At 60.7% G+C, this 21,307-nt stretch overlaps 1 protein-coding gene across 1 annotated transcript in view; it reads left to right on the top strand.

The window, feature by feature from the left end:
- The first annotated feature begins 918 nt into the window (after positions 1 to 918).
- Positions 919 to 21,307, top strand: part of PRRX2 (paired related homeobox 2) — a 40,944-nt gene continuing 20,555 nt past the window's right edge. The window contains exon 1 of the mRNA XM_053204510.1: positions 919 to 1,369. Coding sequence (XP_053060485.1) covers positions 1,093 to 1,369 — 277 coding nt within the window. The 5' untranslated portion in view covers positions 919 to 1,092. The remainder of the gene's footprint in view (positions 1,370 to 21,307) is intronic.

The following is a 21,307-nucleotide window of genomic DNA, read 5'->3' as shown; positions in this document are numbered from 1 at the left end:
GTTTTATCTGTGCAGAGGCCCAGGAAGGGCACCCGGAAGGCCTCCCCCCCTCCCGCCCCCCTCCACGGGCTTATTATTTTTGTTGGTCTGACATTACCACCGTGCAGGGATGGCAGGGAGGACAGAGGGCCAGGTCTCCAAGCGGCTGTCCCCGGGGAGATACCTGCGGTATCTGGAGGGCTTTCCTTGAAAAACCCCAGCCTGTGGCTCTCTTACCCTGTCACCCATCTGTCAGCCTGGCTGCCGTCTGGCTGTCTGTCCTTTGGGCGTCAAGTAGGAATTCTGGAGGGAAACTCTTTCCTATCGGCTTGATTTTCCCCCGGGGAGGGCCTGGAGCATCCTGGAGGTGGGCTACGAGGCGTGTGTATTGGGGGCCGCCCGCGCCTACACCCCAGAAGCTTGAGAACGTGCTGCTTTCTGGGTCTCCCGCCAGGTGGAGTGAACAGGACGGGCCTCGGGTTCTTCCCAGAAGATTAGGAACCGCGTTGGGGTGCACAGTGTGGGGGGTGTGTGGGGGGGTGATGAGGGTGGAGTTGGGAGTTCGGCCCTTCCCCCTCAGCTGTCTCAGAGTCGCCCCCCTCCACCAGAGGAGGACTTTGTGAATGGAGACGGGGGGGGGGCGGGATTTACAACCCCCACCCCACCGCCACGAACACTGAACTTTCTCACTCCTTACATTGTGGGTGGGGAGGGCGCGGGGAGGACACCCCTTCCCCCCTCCCCTCCTCCTCCTTCCCCCCCCCCCCGCCGGACTCCGCGCAGGACCCCCTCCCTCCCCGCAGCCGCAGGGTGGGGGCGGGCGAGGCGCGGCACGGGGAGGAGGAGGAGGAGGAGGAGGCGAGGCAGGGGCGAGGTCTGCTTCAAGAAGGGGCGTGCGGCCGGAGGAGCTCGCGTTTTTAGCAACTTGGAGAGCGCGAGGCGGCGGAGGGGAGGGAGAAAGTTTGCTTCCCCGACGTCAGCGCCGGGCGGGCCGCGGCGGCCGGGGGGCGAGCAGGCGGCGGGGAGCGGGGCCGAGCGCGGGGCGGCCGCGGGGCGCGCTCGCTCCGACCCGCGCCTGCCACCCGCGCCGGCGACCCCGGGGCCCTGGCGGGCATGGACAGCGCGGCCGCCGCCGCCGCCGCCGCCTTCGCCCTGGACAAGCCGCCGCTGGGCCCGGGGCCGCCGCCGCCGCCGCCGCCGCCGGCGCTGGGGCCCGGCGACTGCGCCCAGGCGCGCAAGAACTTCACGGTGAGCCACCTCCTGGACCTGGAGGAGGTGGCGGCGGCCGGGCGGCTGGCGGCGCGCCCCGCGGCCCGGGCCGAGGCGCGGGAGGGCGCGGTGCGGGAGCCGTCCGGGGGCAGCAGCGGCAGCGAGGCGGCGCCGCAGGACGGTGAGTGCGGGCGGGGCGGGGGCGGGGGGTGGGGAGCCCGGGGGGGAGGGGGGGCGGCCGGGGCCCGGGGTGGGGGCGGGGGGGGGCGTGGGAACGGAAGCGCGGGGTCCGCGGGGGCGCGCGCTCCGCGGGGTCCGGGACAGGAGGGAGTCGGGGCGCGGACGCGGCGCGGGACCCGCCGGGGGTGCGGCTGCCGGGTGGGGGCCGTCGGTCTGCGATCGGGCGGGCTGCGGGGACCGGGGCTCTGGACCCGGGGAGGGGCTCGGCCGCCCTCGGCCACGGCCGCCGCCGCAGGTCGTGGGAACGGCGGGGACGTGTGCCGCCTTGGTGCCCGGCCCGGTGGGGGGGGTGGGGGGGGTGGGCAGCGCTCACGGCCGCCCCGCCAGGTCGCCCGGGAAGTGGGTGCGATCACTGCCAAGTCACAGCCGGGGAAACCGAGGCTTCCGAGGGGCAGGGCAGCCGGGTCACACGCCTGGGTTTCAGAGGCCGCCCCGCTTCCTCCTGTCCCACCCCAGCTGCGGCTAGGTCTTAAGATGGGCTCCTTGGCGGGGGTGGGGATGCCTGCCCCCCCCCCCCCACCCCACCCCCAGTTTACCCCACCGGCGGCTTCCTAGATGGACTGGCCCAACCCTAAGGAGCCAGCGAGGCCTCGCTCCTCTGCCGAGGTTAAAGGTCATCAGGAAAGGGCTTTAAAAACAAACAACCCACCCAAGTGGCTTTTTTCAGAAAGTCGTACTGGATCACTGGGGCCTGAGCCCTGGGTGAGACGGGGAGTGGGGGGGAGGGAGAGATGGAGATACAGCGAAGGTGCCTGGCCCTGGACGTTTCTCGTGGGAGCGGAGGAAGGACGGGAGTCCTCACCGCTCGCCTACAACCTGTAGAGTAGCTAGGGTGGCTGAGACCACAGCCAGGTCCCCTAGCTCCGGGGAGCCAGCTGGCCTGCTGGAAGCTCTGGGCCCCTTTAAGAGCCCTTCCCACCCCCTCCTGGGGACCCCCACTTCCTGCACCAGCCTCCAGGTCTCAGGGGAGCCTCCCCCCCTCTCCCCCGGCTGGCTACATGCCCTGCTTTTCAGATGAGAGGAGGTGCAGGGGGCACCGAGGTGACTCCAGCCTCGCCTGAGACCTTGTCCAGGAGCACGTGTGTACGTGAGGCGTGCCTGACTCCCAGCGGGACCTCACAGAGCACCCAGCTGGTGCCAGCCGCGTCCGGCCGTTGCTGGCTCCCTCCCGGGGGCGTCCACTTGCCCGCCAGCCACAGCCTTCCGGCATCTCTCTGCACCCTCCAGGGTGAGCACGAAGCAGGCCAACCCACCCGCGGGAGCTGGGGTTTCCCTGATGGAAAAGTGGAAGCGAGGTGTCTGGTTTGGGCCGGGGGCAAAGTGGGTGCCTTCTGGTGCAAGAGGAGAGGGGCTCTGCCAGCCTGAGTTCGTTCCAGGACCCCAGGGCTCCTGGGAGGAGCGGCTGGCTCTGAGCTGGCTTCCCCTAAGAGGAGAGGAGAGGTCTCTGATTTTACCTGAACGAATGGGGGATCCCCGCTGGGGCTGGGGAGAGAAGGAGGAGCAAATTGAAGGTGAAGCCAAGAAGGAAGGGCCAAAAGGAAGGACAGGAGAGAAGAGAGGGGCGCAGAAGTGGCCGCGAGAAGAAGGAAGGAGGCACGGGCTTCCTGCCCTCGAGACCTGGCCAGGGGCTGGGTGCCTGTTTCCAGCCCAGCCGTGGGGAGAGACGGTGGAAGGCATCGCCGCTGTTGGGACACAGCATAGGTTTCCCAAACACAGGGTTTTTCTGGGGGTGTCCCAGAACTGCTTGTGTCATCTGCGGACACAAGTGCCTGGACAGGGCCACTGGCAGCCCCCAGGGAGCTCAGTGGGTAGGGGGCCTCCCCAGCACCCCCCTGTCCACCCTAGCCCGGCCACCCTCAGTGAGAGCCTGCGGTGGCGGTGGGGGGGGCTTTCCTTTCCTAGATGGGGCTTCCGCACCCTGGGGGCACCAAGGCCCGGGGGACAGGGAACGCACTGGGTGTGGGGTTGGGTGGGGTGGGGCAAGAGCGGCGGCAGCGGTCTGGCCCCCAGAAGCGAGCATCTCCCACTCAGCTGTGAAATTGAAACGTGCATGGCCACCGTGGAGGGTTCTTCGGGAAGCTACACGTTTCAGTTTCAAGGCTTCTCTGTGTTGGGGATCACATCTTTCCCCCTCACGTTTGGTGTTAAAACGCCCTTTCTTTCATGAACTGGGGATAATAATTGGAGATTGTTTGATTTGAATGTCCTTACTTGGCAAAATTAAAAGGAGGTAACCCTATACTCATTCCTTAGATTGAAAGCAAGTCACTAGTCCATGAAATCCAAATGTTTTATATAGAGTCAAGCGTCTCCCCAAGGCCAACTGGGCGCATTCCAGGGGTGCCCGCTGCCGGCAGAGTTCCTCCCGGAGAGGCAGGCGGGATGCAGCGGGGGAGGGGACACTGTATGGCTGTCCCCCTGGCCCGTGAGACTCCCTCGGCTTGCTCTCTGCGTCTGGGCCTGCAGAGAGAGGGCAGAGGCCGGCTGCTCTGTTCTTTTTCCATTTCCTTCCCTCCTCAGGCAGGTGCCCCCTCCCACTGCCACTCACTGTGGATTCCCGAGTCTCGAAGTCTCCAAAGTGGGGGAGAAGGAACCTTCCCTCCCGGGATCTCGGTGAACCCAGCCTGCATCACGGGACCCCTTTCCTAAATAGGCAACCAGACCTCAGGGTGTCGGGACTCTAGACCCCAGGCCAGCAGGCACGGGGCCCTGGGCTGTGACTTCGTCCCCCAGTCCTGGGCCCGCCTGGAGCCCTGGCGCCTCGCCGAAGATTTGCCCATGCTCAGAAGTGGGTTTTCCTGTGGCTTCTGGAGCTGTTTCTGGGTCCAAAGAAAACAACTGACACCAAAGAGAGATTAAAAATTAAAATTAAAAATTTAAGGGCTAATGGAGAAACTCATGAGTTAGAAAATTGGTACATTTTCAGTCTTCCAGGAGAGCAGGCTCAAAATTAAAAAAAAAAATTTTTTTTTTCTTCTCTTTTGTTTTCACAAAGCCACCAGTAGATGTAGCCGAGCCTCGCCAGTGATTTTCCCAGAGCAGGCGTCCCCGGAACTGGCCGGGAAGGCTGTGGCTTTGCCGGTGACTCAGAGCAAAGCGGGGTCTCGTGTCCCTCCCAAATCAAACGCTGAGGTCTGCGCCGGGCGCTGAGCTATGCCAAGCACGTTAGGAAAATAAACCCTCGTTTGCTGTCTTTGCAGTGACTTACAACAAAAGAAACCACATTAATAACTGAGATTTTCTTTAAAGCATTCCCTCCTGTGGGCAGGGCGGAAACAGGGATGCGGACACACTGTGAAAATAAACACGGCCCCTGGAGCCAGCCGGGTGAGGCCCCCAGCCCGGGAGCCCTTCTCCCCCACCCCCAAAGCCATCTGGCTGGTACCTGGCTTGGAGACCTCAGGACCACGCGGGTCCACTGCCCGGAGATTCAGGACAGCCGGGTGCTTGGAGGCTGAGGGCACAGGCTGGGCCGGAGGGCGGGCTGGAGCCCTGGGTGGGGGGTTCTGGGCTCCCTCAGTCACATCTGCCAATGGGGGGCCAGGAGGCCAAGGGTGAACCTGGTTTAGGGTGGGGGCCTGCCCCTTCCCCGGAGTAGCGGACCTGAAGGGACCCCTGAGTTCTAGAAACTGGCCGACCTGCCTTCAATTCTTAAAACTTTCATTGTGGTGAAACGTATCCAAGATTCAGCCCTTTAGCCATTCAGGGGCGCTCAGCGCATTCACGCCGTTGCTCAGCCGTCAACTGCTGCCCGTCCCCAGAACTTTCTCAGCGTCCCAGACTGAGATTCTGCCCCCTTGAAACACTGACTCCCCACCCCCCACTCTCCTCTCTGTCTCTCTGAATCTGACAACTCTAGGGACCTCACGTAAGCGGGAGCTTACGATGTTGCCCTTTTGTGACACTTAGCAGGATGTCTTCTGGGTTCGTCCATGTCGTAGGCGTGGGTCAGAATCTCCTTTCTTTTTACGGCTGAGCAGTATTTCCCCGAGTGCGTGTGCGTGTGTGTGTGTGTGTGTGCGCGTGTGCTCGCACGTGCCACGTTTTGACCATCCGTTCATCTGTCAGTGGACACGTGGATGTTTTCCACCTTTTGGCTGTTGTGACAAATGCTGCTGTGAGTACGGTGTGCAAATACCTTTTCAAATCCCTGCTTTCCTTTCCTTTTTTTTTTAACGTTTATGTATTTATTCTGAGAGAGAGATAGAGAGTGAGCAGGGGAGGGGCAGAGAGAGAGGGAGAGAGAATTCCAGGCAGGCTCCGTGCTCTCGGTGCAGAGCCCGACCCGGGGCTCGAACTCACGAAGCCGTGAGATCATGACCTGAGCCGAAACCAAGACTCGATCGCCCAACCAACTGAGCCCCCCGGGGGGCCTAGAGCCTACCCTTCTTCCCTCTGGCCTTCCTTTCCTGGCATCCATTTCAAGGGGGCCCTGGGGGGTGTGAGGGCGGGGGCAGAGCCGTCTGCAGTGGGAGCCCTGGCTTTTGCTGCCCCCTCCGTGTGTGACCTTGGACATGTCACATCCCTCTCTGGGCTCAGTTCCCACCTGAAAGGGGGAGGCAGTGCCCAGATGTTGGAGGGGCCCCTCCTGCCTTTCATCGTGATTTGATCCAGGCTGAGAAAACGCGCAGGAACGTGGAGTCTCGGGGGGTCTGGATCCTGGCAGGGCCTGGTGAGGGCAGCCCCCCAGCCTATGCCCCGGGTAGGGAGAGAGGAGGGTGAGCGAGACGCTGAAGAGCCAGGCCTAGAAGCTGGGAGCCCAGGGGAATCCAGTTTGAGAACTGCTGGGTCGGCCCGGCTGGCGGGAGGGGCGCGTCTCTGGCTTTTTGTCAGCGGGGTGGGCACTCCCTGTTTAGTTCATTGTCCTCTAGGTTCCAGGGTCGTCTTGGTCCTCTAGTAAATCATCTGCCTGGAGCTTGGGGTGTGGCACAGGACCCTCGGACCCACTAGCACCCCGTAAGGGCAGAAGCTCAACAGGGCCCGAGCGGTCGTTGTTCCCTCGCGGAAGATTCCGGAAAAGTAGTTTTGGAGCAGTGGTGAGAACGCCTGTTTGCACACCACACTTGAGGCCCAGAAGGCATTGCCAAAGACGACAGGGGGAGAGCGGACCTGATGTCCCTGTAGGTGCGGGGCGCCCTGAGTGGGTGCAGGAGGCAGCACATAGTAGGTTCTCAATAAAGGGCCTCCATGGCAGCTCACTGGGATGCCCACGCCTGCCCTGTGAATCAGGCAGGGCTAGTGATTTACCATCCCTATTTTGAGGGGGCCCAGAGAGGCAAAGCAACCTGCCCAAGGCCTCCCAGCTGGGAAGGGAGGGGTGGGGTTTGTTTGGGGAACTAAAGGGATGGAGAGGCGGGAAGGGCTAGGCCTTGAGGGCTGCACAGAGTGGGGCTGTGGGGGTAGGCCCTGTGCCGTGTTCAGGGTTTCTAAACGTCTGAAGACAAAGGAGAGCTTCCGGTGGCTCGTCCTAGGCGGGGACGTGGGGTCAAACGGGATGAGGCAAAACCTGAGGGGTGGTCGTGGTGTCTAAGACCCAAAGGACAGTGGCTGACCCCAGATGGAAATGAATCTTGGGGGGTGATTGACGGGGAGCCGGTGGGCCCCCTGAACACATCTGACACACGGCACATCAAGGTCGGGACCTGGCCCGGGGTTGCCCTGGAGCGAGAAGTCGGTTGCGGGAGTAGAGAGAGGGGACGTGCCGGTGAGGCCGTGACCGTGGCCAGCGGCCTTGAGAGGCACGTTCACTGAGTGCTTACCGCGTGCCAGCCGGGGCTCTACCCGCCTCACCCCTGTTGTCTCCCCACCAACCACAGAAGTGGCTCTTTTTAGTACCCCCAATCTTTTTTTAAACATTTTTTTAATGTTAGTTTATTTTTGAGAGAGAGTGCGCATGGGAGAGGGGCAGAGAGAGAGAGAGAGAGAGGGAGACACAGAATCCGAAGCAGGTGCCAGGCTCCGAGCTGTCAGCCCAGAGCCCGACGCAGGGCTCGAACCCACACACCGCGAGATCGTGACCTGAGCCGAAATCGGACATTTAACTAACGGAGCCACCCAGGCGGCCCCCCATCCCCATTTTATACGAGGGAGATAAGCCACTCGCCAAGTCACAGCTTCCCGTGAAGCTTCCCAGGTCTGTCCAGTTCTGAAGGCCCTGTCCTCCACCACTGCCTAAAGCCATCCCCGGAGCCCCCAGAACGCGGGCTGGTCCAACCGGGGATGGCCACTCCCAGGCGGATGTGGGCCGCACTCAGGGGGCATGAGGCAGCCTGTGGAGGGGTCTTTTCAGCAGCCCGGCCTGGGGGAGACGAGCAATCCTGGCAGTGTTGGGGGGCCGCCCAGCTTGGGGGGTTTGGGAAGGTGTGAGCTGAGTGGGGGACCCTCTCCTGCCCAGAAACATCCAGAATGGCCTATCCCACCCTCCGCAGGCCTATCTCCAGCCTCCCGGACACAGGAGAGCAGTGGAGGGTCCTTGACTCTGAGGAACATCGATAGGACGGCCCCCTTTCCTAGTCGACCGCAGTTCCCATACTCATTCATTCATTCATTCATTCCACAGTCATTTTCTGAGTGCCCACTGTGTGTCAGGCCTCGAGCCCCTACCAGCCGCCCAGGCTTTCAGATTTCGAGCCCAGTGAGCTTAGAGCCACTGGCCCAGAGTGGCGAGTTGTACAAGTTGCCCAGAAACCCATTTACTCGCGACAGGATCATCCAGTTGCCTCCGTCCGTTTCAGACACAGAGACGCCCGCCCCCCCCCCCCCCCGGCCCCGCACACACACACTCGCACCCACAAACCCTCTCATGCCCACCCACACTCACATCCGTACACACAAGCCCACTCGTTCGCACACACCCCCTCATCAGCACACACGAACGTGCACGCACATGCTCACGCCCCTCCATGAGGGCTCCAGCCTGGCCCAAGCGATCGCGTCCAGGCTTTTAGTGAGCAGGGCGGCCGCAGGCAGCCAGTGAGCAGTGAGCGGCCAAAAGGCTCTGGAACGGGCCAAGGGTTAAGTGCCTTTTGTGAGGTGGTGAGTAGGAGAGCACCGTGGGAGCTTCCTGTTTAGACAGAGGTGGGGAAAGTCATCGCACGGGCTCCCGTGCTGAGCAGACAGGGTGCTCTGGGGGGTAGGCGAGGGCACAGGGGGCAGGGGGCAGGAGGCAGGGTGCTCCCCATCCAGGGCTGCTGCCAGGAAGGAGCTGTGGCCTCCCCGGGAGCGTGGGCTTGCTGGCAATGGCAGGGGCAGAGCCCCTTCCCCCCCCACCCCCCCACCCCTGCCCCCAGCCAGAGCCCAGGAGTCGTGGCATCTTAAGATGTCCTGGGAATCAGGTCGCGGAACAACCCAGATGCTGTCACCGCCGCTGGGAGTCTGGCCCCTTGCTCTGTGTCCCTTCCACATCTGGGAAGCTGCCTGTCCCCAGCCTGGCTCCGAGGGGCCACCGTGATGACAGGCGCCGTCCACATGGGGTACTTTACAGCCGGCGATATCTTTTATTGCGTCCTAAAAGATGAAGCGGGCTCTGGAAGGCATTATTTTTGGTCCCTCTTTGTGATCCATTCTGCTTTTCTGTGCATGGGAGGGGCAGTTGGGACCTTCCAGTTTGGGGGGTGGCGGGGGGCGAGGCGTTACAGAGAAGCCAAGAAGCTTGGACCTGGCGGCCCAGGGGGGGACCGTGGTCTTTGGGGAAGCTCCTTGGTGTGGGGCAGTGAAAGGGCAGGAGGCCGGGACAGGCACCCCTGGGAGCTTCCGCAGCGGGCCCTGAGCAAAGCACCTTGGTCGCCTGAGACCCGACCGGGTGAAGGTTTGTCACGTCTGTGACACTGCTGCTCAGGGGGTCGTAGGTGGGGCCCTGGACATGGCCTGTCGCTGGTCTGAGGGGGTTTGGACCCAGCTGTGGGTCAACATGTGGCCCCAGAAAGACGCACCTGGGCAGCCGGTTGAAATGCATGTTCCTGGGCTCTACCCCAGCCCGTGGAATGGTGCTCCGTGGGCCCGGGCACCTGCATTTAACAGGTTCCCACGCACTTCCACGTGCATTAGGGGGTGCACGTTAGAATGGCGGGTGCCACCCAACCCTCAAAACCCCCTCCCGGCGTCCCGCCCGCCCGCGGCTCTCCCTCGCGGGGGTGGGTCCCCGGGGGGCCCCAGGAGGGCGGCCACCTGGCCCCCCCCATCCCACCTCCCGGTCCATCCTCCCCTCCTGCCGTGGGCACAGACATCTCCACACCAGAGATGGCGTTATTAAAAGTGACATTTAACCAGAGCTGGAATTAACCACGCGGATGGCTGCAAACCTCGGAATCAAAGCGCGAGCCGCCGGGCGCGCCTGGCAGGGGTCTGGGCCTCTCCGCCGCCAGAGCTCCGCGCCCCGGCCTCCCATATAAAACCCCCGCGGAACGCCGAGGTCTTGAAAGCCAGTGCACCTCCTTTCATTAGACTAACAAATAACACGTAACAGAAAACATCTGTTAACAGCAGCCCCTAATGTTCTCAAGATGGTGTCGCGGGCGGCCGGTCCAGCCAGCGGGCAGCCAGGCCGATCAGGGCTCGGGTTCTGGCTGCCCCCCTCCCCAGGGGGGGTCGCAGGGCCCTCGGGGGAGCCGGGCACCCGTCCCCCGTCTCTCCTGGGCCCCTGCACCCTGTGCGGCCCGGGGGATTCCTTCTCCGCCTTTCCTTCCTCTGACTGTCTCCCTGCTGATGAGAAGCAGTCATCCGAAGGTGTGTTTGCAGGGGGGGGTGGACAGTGCAGCGGGGTCCTCCCCCCCGCCCCCCCCAGCCGTGTGGCCTCGGCACATTTCACAGATCTGGGGAAACACGAGAGCTGGCTGGCGGGGGATACGTGGCGTGAGGTGGTCAGCAAGGGTGTCTGCTGCTTTGATTACCGTCGGGGAAACGGAGGCTCCGAGGGGTCAAGCGACTAGCCTGGGGTTACACAGGGGGCGGAGAAGCGAGGCCCGAGAGAGCACAGGCCGGCCCTGCCCTCGCTGAGGCCCCACGTCCCCTCAAAGTCCCACCACTAACCGCACGGGCCCGGAAGGCAGAGGGGCCTGTGGATGCCGTATCTTCCCAGACGGAGGCCGGGAGACCTGAGCGCCACCCCCTTCCCGGGACCTGGGAGCGTCTTCTGGCCGCTTCCCAGACCGAGGGAGGGCAGTCCGGGAAAACAGCCCAACGGTGGGGGAAGAGACAGATTGGCACTTTGTCCCCTGTTTCCCGTCACGGTGAAGCTACAGAAAACAGGTCTTCTCGTCGTCCCCCGAAGAGACCGTTAAGCCCCAGCCCTCCCCGCCCCTCTCTAAGATACGCCTTGCTTTGGGGTTGCAAGGTGACGGGCTGGGGCGCGTTAATTTGCCCGTTCATTCAGGGCACACGTGGTGTTGTTCCGAGACATCGTGCGGGGAGAAAACACCAGGGGGACGGGGGAGCCCTGGTCCCTCACGGGGGAGGGGAGCGCGAAGGCAGGGTCGCGGCCTGCGGTCTCAGCCGGCGTCCCCACCTGCCTGGCTCAGCACAGCACTTCATGTGCAGCCTGCTGCTGAATTCTCTCAGCGGCCTTAGGAGGGCAGGGAAGCATTATCCCCATCTTGCAGATGAGGAAACGGAGGCTCAGAAAGGCAGAGCGAGGTGGCCCAAAGCCGCTGAGGAAATGTGCGGTGATCCCCAGAGCCTAGGGACAAGGCTGGTCACCCCCAGGCTGGGCCCCTAGGTGGCCAAGCAGCCCTGACAGGGAGGGACTGCGTCTCCCATCTTCCTGGTTCTCACCTGGAAACCTCTGCAGTGACCCCGAGGAGGGCGCTGCTTTTCCAGGGACACCCTTGTGCAGAGCCTCGCCCCCAGCGGTCAGGCAGGGGGACTCCGGGCTGTGCTGCGACGCAGGGGCTGGGGCCGGGGGCCCGGGTGGGGGGGGGGGCCAGGAAGGGACCCCAGCCTTTGGGAATCTCGTGTTTCCCAGACACGTCGTGTTTTCCCCGGGAAGGCCGGCCCCTCCCCCGGAGCCGTCTGCCCTGCCATCACAACCCCAGGCTGACCCCCAGGCAGGGCGAGTGTCAGGGCTCGAAGCGGGAAATTGCTGGAGACAAGAAGTAAAAATGGACTGCTCTGGTTTCACCGGGAAGGGAAGAGGAAAAGGCGAAGATCTAACGTGGCCGAAAGCGAGGTCGCTGTTGAAAGGTGATCGTTGCTGTTGCCGTGAACTCGAGTCCGGGCTGAGCAGAGCTCCCAAGAGGGCGGCCTTTTCGAGGGGCTGATTTCTCTCTCAAGGGAGGAAGAGAATGGGGGAGGCATCCCGTGAACGCTTCCCTCCCTCCTTCCACAAATATTTGTCGAGCACCTACTCCGTGTCGGGGGGTGGGCTAGGTCCTGGGGTCCCAGCGGGATCAAGGGAAGTGTGGTCCCCGCCACAAAGATGTCCTGGCTGCCCTGAGGACAGATAAAGGGGCCCCCTACCTGGCCTGGAGGTTCTGGGAAGGCTTCCTGGAGGAGGCGGAATTTCAGACTGTACCTAAAGGATGAGTGGAGATAGCCAGAAGAAGAGGTGGGGGAAGGGTGTCTTGGATGGCAGGAATAGCAGATACAGAGGCTCAGAGGTAGGAAAGAGATTGGCTGTTCCAGGAGCAGAGGGGTGTGAGGGAGCACCAGCAAGCAAGGCCTGACCCAAGACCCACCGTTTTTTGTATGAGGAGCAGTGAGAACGCTTCCTGCTCGTCTGTGGGTGTCTGGAGTATCCAGAGCATCCAGGGCCTCCCCAGGAGCTCTCCTGGTGAGCCAGTGAGCCTGTCGTGTGGGATATGAGTGGCTCACTTGGGAACAGCAGGTGACTGGCTGCCCAGAGCACCCAGGGTGCCCCTGTCTCCAAAGGAGCTGACCACAAGCCCTAACTGGCTGCCCAGGGCCCAGTCACCCTGAGATCTGAGATCCCGAGTTGGGGAGGAGAGACTTTGCAACAGTCCTGAGATCGAAGCTTCATTCACGGGTCCGTTAACAAGGCGAAAGGTTGGCCCAGGCCATCCAGCCGCAAATCCCTGGGAGGACGGAGGGGACTTGGGGTGCTCGTGGCTGGGTCGGGGCAGTGGGGCCAGCTGATTTGTGGGCATGTTCATGTTCATCACGATCATCCACCAGTCCGGACCATCTATCGTGCACCTGCTGTTTGCTCAGCCCTCCGTAGTTCCTCTCATCAATCCCTCCCGGATACTCTAGGAGGAAGGTAGTCTTCTGGCCCTGTTTTCCAGACAGGGAGGCTGAGGCCCAGAAGGATGAGCTATGTACTGAGGACACGGGGGTCCCGGGTCTGAGGCCCTTGCTCTCGGCGTGTTTCTCAGCCTGGCTGGCCCGGGGCCCCTGGGGCTGTGCTCACTCCGACCTCATCCAGCCTCTCTAGGCTTTGCTTACGGGAAAGAACAGAGGCTCCAGCTTGACCCTGGGACAGGGACAGCCTCCCTGGACCCCTGTGTGGCTCCATGGCGACACCGGCATGGAAACAGACAGCTGGTCCCAGAGAGTTCCAGTGGCTCCCCTGCCTTGTCAGGGGCCAGACATGTCGCTGGTGGGGTCTGGCCTGGCTGTGGGATTCTGGCCCCAGCCTCACCCCCCGATTTCTGACGATCTTGGGAAAGTGCCTTCTTTCCCTGAGCCTCATGTTCTGCATCTGCAAAATGGGCGTAATGATAGCAGCCGGAGCTTGGATTGTTCTGAGGAGTTGGTGAAATCAAGCAGCTCGGGCTCAGTGCTATGCCCCCCCCGGCCAATTTGTTTTCGCGTTCGCTCTCTCTGCCGCGTGGGAGGAGGAAGCAGCCCAGTTTAGGACTGCCAAGCCCTCCCACAGATGGAGAAACCAAGGAGGGAGAAGCTTCCCGAGGCCCCACAGGAAAAGGAGCTGAGATCAGGAACAGAGTTCTGGGTCCCAGGAGCTGGCTCTGGCGGCCTTTGCTGGGACCTAACTATGCTTTCCAAAGAGGGGACAGATTATCCAGCCCTGGGTGCCCCCCCCAACACACCTGCAGGACCCAAGCCCCACTGCCCCTGCCCAGCCCTGCCTGGTGACCTGGGGTCCCCTCTCTGGAAGGACGGCACGGATTTGCTGCAGCCCCAGCCTGGCTGATACGGACTGCTCGTTCCCGTGCAGAACGAGCCTCTTGCTTTATTTCCCGTGGCCCATATTGTAACCACGTATAATTTCATGACAAATGCCGTCTATAAAACACAACGCAAGTATTTTTATAATGTGGCATTTGAGGTTAAAAATTCAAATGAGAGATCAATTGCCACTTCTAGAAGGTCTGTGCATAAGATGGCTCAGAGAGGAAAGCTGAGATATTCAGATATGCTCCCTCAGGGATTACGGATGGGTTCTTGCCACATATCTAGAACAGGTGTGTGTGTGTGTGTGTGTGTGCACGCACGCACACACGCGCGCGCGCACACACACACACACACACTCAACTGGTCCGAGGGCTCCAGCAGAGCTGGTTTAGACACGGTGTTTGCCTTCGTGGGAAAGCTGATCTCGATGCGGGCTCCATTCTCTGCCCAGGACCCCAGTTTCCTGCTGCCCACCGGAAGCAGGTTCTGTGATGATCAGGCAGCCCCAAGTTCATGGGGGCAGATGGCGGGGGGAAATTCACAGAGCTTGGGGGACCAAGAAAAGAAGGTACCAGGTTTACCTCTGCTGGCTGCCAGCTCTCAGCTTCTCCCTAAACCCTCTCCTCCCTCCAGCCCTGAAAACCCAGACCTGGATGGAAATCTAAGTGAAGAGTGGGTCCGTGGACAGGGCAGACGGCATGGGAGGGAGCCCCAGTCAGGGAGGAGGGAGGAGAGCTGGGCCAGTCCCATTCCAAAGGGGCCAGAGGAGGGGTGCGTCTCCTTCGGCACCCAGGGGTCAACCCGGAGCCCCCACAGAAGAGCCTCAGGGTTCTGGAGAGTTCCATAGTAGCTTCTTGGGCTCAGCGGATCGTGAAGAATGTTCGCTGCTTTCTTTAAACCGGTGTCCTCTGCACGGCAGATTTTCCTCTCTACCTTCCCCCGGTGCAGGCAGGTCTCTGACATGCATACCCCCCCCAACCCCCCCCCCCCCCCAGCAGGAAGGCAGAAGTTCTGAGGAGTTCGTAGCCAAGCCTGCAGCCTGGTGGCCTCCTTGTGTGTCCAAAGGGCCCCAGGGAGAGGAGGTCCAGAGTGGGGGCCAGTGAGTCCGACCAACCCCAGATGGCTCTCTGGGGCAAAGGGCTTTCCCTTTCGGGCCTCAGTTTCTTCATCTGCAAAGTGGGGATAATGACAAGTGGGTTGTGGGGACGCAGAGTTGGGAAGTGCTTAGGCTGTGCTCTATCATTACTGCCATTGCTATGATTAGCGACTCACATGCGGGGCCCTGAGAGAATGGGAGGAGGAACCCGCCCCACCCCTGGCAGCTGCTGGTCCCTAGGGTCCCTCTTCTCCCCAGCAAGGGACAGAAACTGTCGCAGCCGAGACTAGCTCCATATTAAGGCAACAGCTCTCTCCCCACCCCGAGCCCCACCGTGGGCAGGGCAGGGGGAGTGGGGGCTCATCTGTTCCCCTTGTCTGCTGGCCCTGGCACAGGCAGGAGAGGAGGGGTACATGCAAGCAACAAGCCGAGGTCTCCGCGGTGGGCACCCCACCCCCCAGGCCGCTCCTGGCCCTGCTCTGGTGAGCCATCAACCTCGCTTCTTTGGGTGACATCGCTGTCCACAGAGAGCCCCTGCGGGGACCCCCTTCATAAGAGTGACAAATCACCCCCCCCCCAGAGGAAGCTCTCACGCAGGCCTGAGCCCAGGGCACACATCTCCCCCGCACCTCCGTCTTTACAGGAGGCTGTCAACACTCCCATTTTACAGGTGACAAGTGGAGGTTCCTCTACTCAACATATACTTCCTGAGCCCCATGCGATGTGCAGCCACGGGGCAGACATCCAGCCGTCAGCCTTTAGCGGCTTCCAGGTAACAGGAGACAGGCAATTAACTGATAATGACACAGACGGGAATTGAGTGCAGTGCCAGTAAATTCCGCCGAGTTGAGAAGCACAGGGGGGGCCTCCGCGGCTCAGAGACGGGAGTTGCCGTCCCAGGACTGCACAGCCAGCCGCTGGCAGAGGGATCCCTGCCCTCCCCGTGGTGCGAGCTGTGGCTCAGGAGGGCCCCTCCGAACAGGCTGCAAAGATCCCCGGCCCGCAGTAGCTGGGAGAGGGGTCCGCGACCGCCCACGTGGCAGGGGCAGGGCTACGAGCAGAGGAGCGGGGTTGCCAAAGGCGGGTCCACGGGTCTCTCCCGTGCTGTACTTGGAGGAAGGGGTTTCCCCTCGTGGGGGGCCCGCCGCCCTCGTTCTGCTAGGCTAGGGATGTAGGTGAGGCTCCAGCAGTGTGCTAGTCAGTGCGGTCACCCACAACGGAGAGAAAACTGGCCCTGAGCGAGGAGCTTAGGCGAAAGGAAGATCGTGATGTGCGTAACTCAAAAGTGCAGGGCAGGACTTCAGGCCCGGCTCCATCCAGGAGCAGCCAGCATCGCTCCCCCAGGGTCTTGCTCTGCCAGGACTGGGTCCCTGCCCACGTCTGAACCAATCACAGAGGGGCTGCGTGCCGATTGGCCGAGGGCTGGGCTGTGTGGGTAGAGGCTTCGCCCAAACCCTCTGGGCCAGGAGGAAAGGAAGGAGGCCGGTCCTCCAGAGGGGTGCAGCCCCACACAACAGAGCTAGCACTTATAAGGAGTCGTTCCCCAAATAGCACGGGGGGCGGGGGGGGGGGGCGTGCTGTGCTTGTTTGGCATGTATTATCTCACCTAATACTCACAGAGGGGCCTTTATGTGCCCGCTTTATAGACGAGGAAGCCAAGGCTCAGAGAGGTCAAGTAACTTTCCCGAGGTCACCCAGCCTGTGTTTAGAGGAGCTGGACCTCGTGTCTCAACCGTGACCCTCAAAGCAACCAGCGTCTCTTCAGGTGGCACCGGGGCCACCCTTCTGCCGTCTTGTCCCCTTCTAGCAGGGCAGGCAGCCGTGTCACTGAGGCCCCCTGACACGGTGAGGACACTCTGTGTCCTGGGCTGAAGGCTGGTGGCAGGAAGACACGGAGGCTGTCACTGCCCTCGCCTGGGAGCTGGGCCTGTCAGGGTCTTGCTGGGCATAGGACCCCCTTCCGGTAGCGGTGTCCCCCTCCCATGACAGCAAAGACTCCATGGCAAGTACCCTTTATCCACAGCTGAGAGCGGTGGCAGACTTTGCCTGTCCGGCTGCCCTGCCGTCATGTGCGGTCAATGTGCCCTCCCCCGTTTGTTAATGACCCTTCCACCTTGGATCCTGGAGCCAATAGAAAACTCTATTGCAGGGGCGCCTGGGTGGCGCAGTCAGTTAAGCATCAGGCTTCGGCTCAGGTCATGATCTCAAGGTTCGTGGGTTCGAGCCCCGTGTTGGGCTCTGTGCTGATGTCTCGGAGCCTGGAGTCTGCTTTCGGATTCTATGTCTCCCTCTCTCTCTGCCCCTCCCACATTTGTGCCCTATCTCTCTCTCTCAGAATAAAGAAATAAACTTAAAAAAAAAACTGTATTTCACATCTTTCATTTTCCTGGGCTCTTAAAAAAAGCTCCTGGGCTCTAGACATTGTGGCTCTAAAGGCTAAACGGAGCTGGGCTGTGAGTCATTCATTAATTCATCCGGTGTTTATTGAGCACCTACCTAGCGCCAGGCACCATTGTCAACGCAGATGACCCTGGACAGGGGCAGAGGGAAACAGGCTGGTGCCGTCCAAGGGAGCTTAACCAGTGATGGTGAAGCGGTGGGGGGAGGCAGACAGGTCCCCAAGCTTTTCTGGGCTGGGGAGGGGAGGGTTCCCATGGGAAGGGGTGCCCCAGGTGAGAGGTGAAGACTGGGTTGGGCAAGGTGGAAAAGTGTTCTAGCCAGGCCCCCCGTGGGTCTGGTGGTGGGAGAGGGTCTCAGCAAAATGCTAATGAAATCAGAGCTGCCCAGGTGGGGGCCAGGCCCTGGTTAGGGTAGAATTAAGCAAATGTGCCCAACCTGTGGCGGACTCTTTTCCATATTTGATTGGTGCCGGCTGAGGGACAGCCACCCGCAGCGCAGCACCCCCTGCAGTGGGGGGATTGGGGACATACGATGGGGGTGGGGAGCAGGTTGCTTTCTCAGTCCTGGGAGCCTGCCAGACTCCGAGTGGGCTGCGCTCGGCATTCAAGGATGTTTCGTGGAAGGGAGGGGGCAAAGATGGGCCTCGTGGCTCGGCAGGGAGCTTGGCCTGTACGACTGCCCCCCCTCCGGACCGGTGAGGGGTACAGAGGGCCAAACGCATGCTTGTCAGCCGTGGTGACACCTGCGGGTCCCATATCTCGACCGCCTTCCGGGCATCACCCCACGGAATCCTCACAACAGTCCCTGAGTAGTGTGCTGTACGCACAGGGAAACTGAGGCGCAGAACGATGAACTGACTTGCCGAGGTGGCAGAACCAGCAGCCTGATTTGCAGGCCGCCTTGGCCGCTGTGCCCGAGCCCATGGAATCATCCTAAGCACCCAGCGAGGATGGCTATCTTCTTGTACCCACCTGAGATGGGAAGCAGGAAGGTAGCACGGCCCAGGAGCTAAGGGCGGGCAGACTCGAGCTCAGATCCCAGCTGGGCAAACTTGGGCGGCCCACGTCAACTCTCCCGGGCTCTTTCCCCTTTCGTAAAGCCGGTCGGTGACCGGATCCCCCTTGCACCGTCTCTAAGGGTGGGTGAGAAAGAGCTTTGAGGGCCGGAAGGGTCCCCGGGAGTGAAGGAGGGTTGTTTGAAGAGCCACCCTCCACCCGGGCTCCACGGTGCGGGCACGGACCATGCCTCTCCGCGCCTTCCTGCAACCGCCCCCAGAACCCCTGCGATAGCACACCAAACTCCTGTTTTTTCCAGGAAGCACCACGGACAGCAGCGTGAGGCTCAGCGACTCTGAAGGAGAAAGGGGGGGAGGGCTCCCCGGGTCCACGTTGCTCGCTCTGACTGTTCCGCTGAGGCTCCCCGGGAGGTAGGGACAACGAGGGTCTCGTTGGCGGGAACGTTCCATGTTGTCGTCTGCCGAGAGGCCCGTGGCTTACAGGTGCTGGTCCCGTGGCACCGGGAGACACTCCCACGCTCCTTACCGCACCCCCACCTCCTCTCCAAATCTTTCCTCTTTAAGCTTTCTTGGCTTCTCTGGGCGCCCCGGGCACTCACGTCTAGAGCAAAAGCCTGCCCGCTCTGGTCTGAATCCTAAAGCTGCCGACCAGCTAGCTGGGTGACCCTGGGCAGGCCCTCATTCTCCCCGAGCCTTGGCTGCCCCCTCCGTAAAACGGGGGTAAGCGACAGCGTTCATCTCCCAGGGTGGTGCATTTGGCTCGGTGCCCTGCACGCGAGGGTTGCTCCGCAGATGTCTACAGAGTTCATCATTTCTCAGTCCCCTGCCTTCCGCCCGGTGCCGTGGGGTTAGCTGCCCGAGCTATCGCCGGTGAGGATCCATTTTGCAGGTGGAGAACTAGGCCCGCTTGGGCTAAGCGGCCCGTGACCCTAGTTCTGGGGCTCGACTCCAGGCGGGTGTGATAGCCCAAACCTGTTGAGTCAGACTTGAGGGTGGAGGGCTGGGTGGGGCTTGGCATGTTATTATTATTTTTTTAACGTTGATTTATTTCTGAGAGAGAGAGAGAGAGAGCACGCACGGGGGAGGGACAGAGAAAGAGAGAGAGGGAGACACAGAATCCGAAGCAGGCTTCAGGCTCTGAGCTGTCAGCACAGAGCCCGATGCAGGGCTCGAACGCACGAACCGTGAGATCGTGACCTGAGCCGAAGGCGGACACCCCACCCCCCAGGGATTGTGCTGAGCACCTACAGCTAGGACCCCCGTTTCAGCTTGCAGCCCCCATCCCTCCCACCTTCCCCAGCCCATCCCCTGCTTCCCTCATGGCCTGTGTTTTGGGGGGTGCGTCCCTCTTTCCCTGAGAATTAGCACGAAACCTGAGTCTCCCCTGGCAGAACTTTTCAGCCCTTTGGGCACACTTTTGAGGGTAATGACTCGCTTTAGAAAGGCCCCCTGTGTTCAGGGCAGGTGATGTTAGACACACGGGTTGCTTCAGGTTTCTGGGAAGGATCTGAACCTTAGTGACCAGGTAAGCAGGATCGGGGGCTTGACTGGGCCGCCCAAGGGCCACAGTTCTGGGGGACAGACACACCTAACACTGTCAACACAATACGTGCTCTCAAAATCCTAAATCGGATGTGCCTGGACCAGGATGTGGGTAACTGGGCCAAACACCTCCCTTGGGTGGGCCAGAAACCGTAGTGGCTCAGGAGTGCCAGCTAGAAAATGTGCAGTATTAGGGGCGCCCGGGTGGCTCAGTCGGTTAAGCGTCCGACTTCCGCTCAGGTCACGATCTCACCGTTCCCGAGTTCGAGCCCCGCGTCGGGCTCTGTGCTGACAGCTGGGAGCCTGGAGCCTGCTTCCGATTCTGTGTCTCCCTCTCTGTCTCTGCCCACCCCCCACTCACACTCTGTCTCTCTCTCTCTTTCTCAAACATAAATTAAAAAAAAAACACTTTTATTAAAATTTTTTTTCAACGTTTTTTATTTATTTTTGGGACAGAGAGAGACAGAGCGTGAACGGGGGAGGGGCAGAGAGAGAGGGAGACACAGAATCGGAAGCAGGCTCCAGGCTCCGAGCCATCAGCCCAGAGCCCGACGCGGGGCTCGAACTCACGGACCGCGAGATCGTGACCTGGCTGAAGTCGGACGCTTAACCGACTGCGCCACCCAGGCGCCCAAAAAAAAAAAAACATTTTTAAAAATGTGCAGGATTTTGGAAGCTGATTGTCAAACACAGATGCCATCGAGAGTTCAATTACATAAACTCCCAACTACACAAGCTATATTTAAAACAAGGGCAACATTTACTCCAAACTCCCGTCTTATCATTTTGCTACATTTACTATTATTTATATCCTTGGGGTCCTTTGCATTATGGGATCTGGGCAGCAAGAATAACTAGACTCCCGTGTGCTTCTGGGCAGCTCCTGGTTTTGCCTTCACTGGTGTTACATTGTAGCTAGAAATTGGTTGTGGTGGAAGCAGTTATACCCCAGAAATTGGCAAACGTAAATCAAGGGTCACTGGTTGTGACACGTTTAGCAGCATACCACAAGCCATAACTTAAAAAAAAAAAAATTGTTTTTGGTTTTCCCTCGAAATAGACTTTATTTTTTTTTAGGGAAGTTTCAGGGTCACAGCGAAGGTGAGCAGGAAGTTCTCATCCTCGTCCCCCGCCCCTCCCACACGGTCGGCCCCACTGTCAACCTCCTCCGTTTGTCTGTCGCAGGTCAGGAACGCACATTGGCACATCATTGGCACCCCGTCCATAGGGTTTGGACAAATGGATAATGACAGTTACCCACCATTACAGTATCCTACGGAATGGTTTCGCTGCCCTAAAAAATACCGTAGTCTACCTGTTTATCCCTCCCCCGGATGCCCACCCCTTTTTCTTGTTTGCATAGTTTTGCCTTTTCCAGAATGTCATACGGTTGGAATCACACAGGGTGTGGCCTTTTCAGATTGACTTCTTTCATTTAGTAGGATGCATTTAAAGTTCCTTCATTTCTTGGGGCGCCTGGGTGGCTCAGTCGGTTAAGCATCCAACTTCAGCTCGGGTCACGATCTCGCAGTTCGAGCCCCAGTTCGTGAGTGTGAGCCCCGCGTCGGGCTCTGTGCTGATGTCTCAGAGCCTGGAGTCTGCTTCGGATTCTGTGTCTTCCTCTCTCTCTGTCCTTCCAAGGCTCACACTCTGTCTCTCTCTGTCTCAAAAATAAATAAGCATTAAAAAAATTTTTTTTTAAGTTCCTTCATTTCTTTTCCTGGCTTGATAGCTCGTTT

Source organism: Acinonyx jubatus, chromosome D4 (assembly GCF_027475565.1).
Source record: "Acinonyx jubatus isolate Ajub_Pintada_27869175 chromosome D4, VMU_Ajub_asm_v1.0, whole genome shotgun sequence".
Lineage (NCBI taxonomy): Eukaryota > Metazoa > Chordata > Mammalia > Carnivora > Felidae > Acinonyx > Acinonyx jubatus.
The sequence above is the reverse complement of the archived record's forward strand: the minus strand, read 5'-3'. Positions and strand labels throughout refer to the sequence as shown.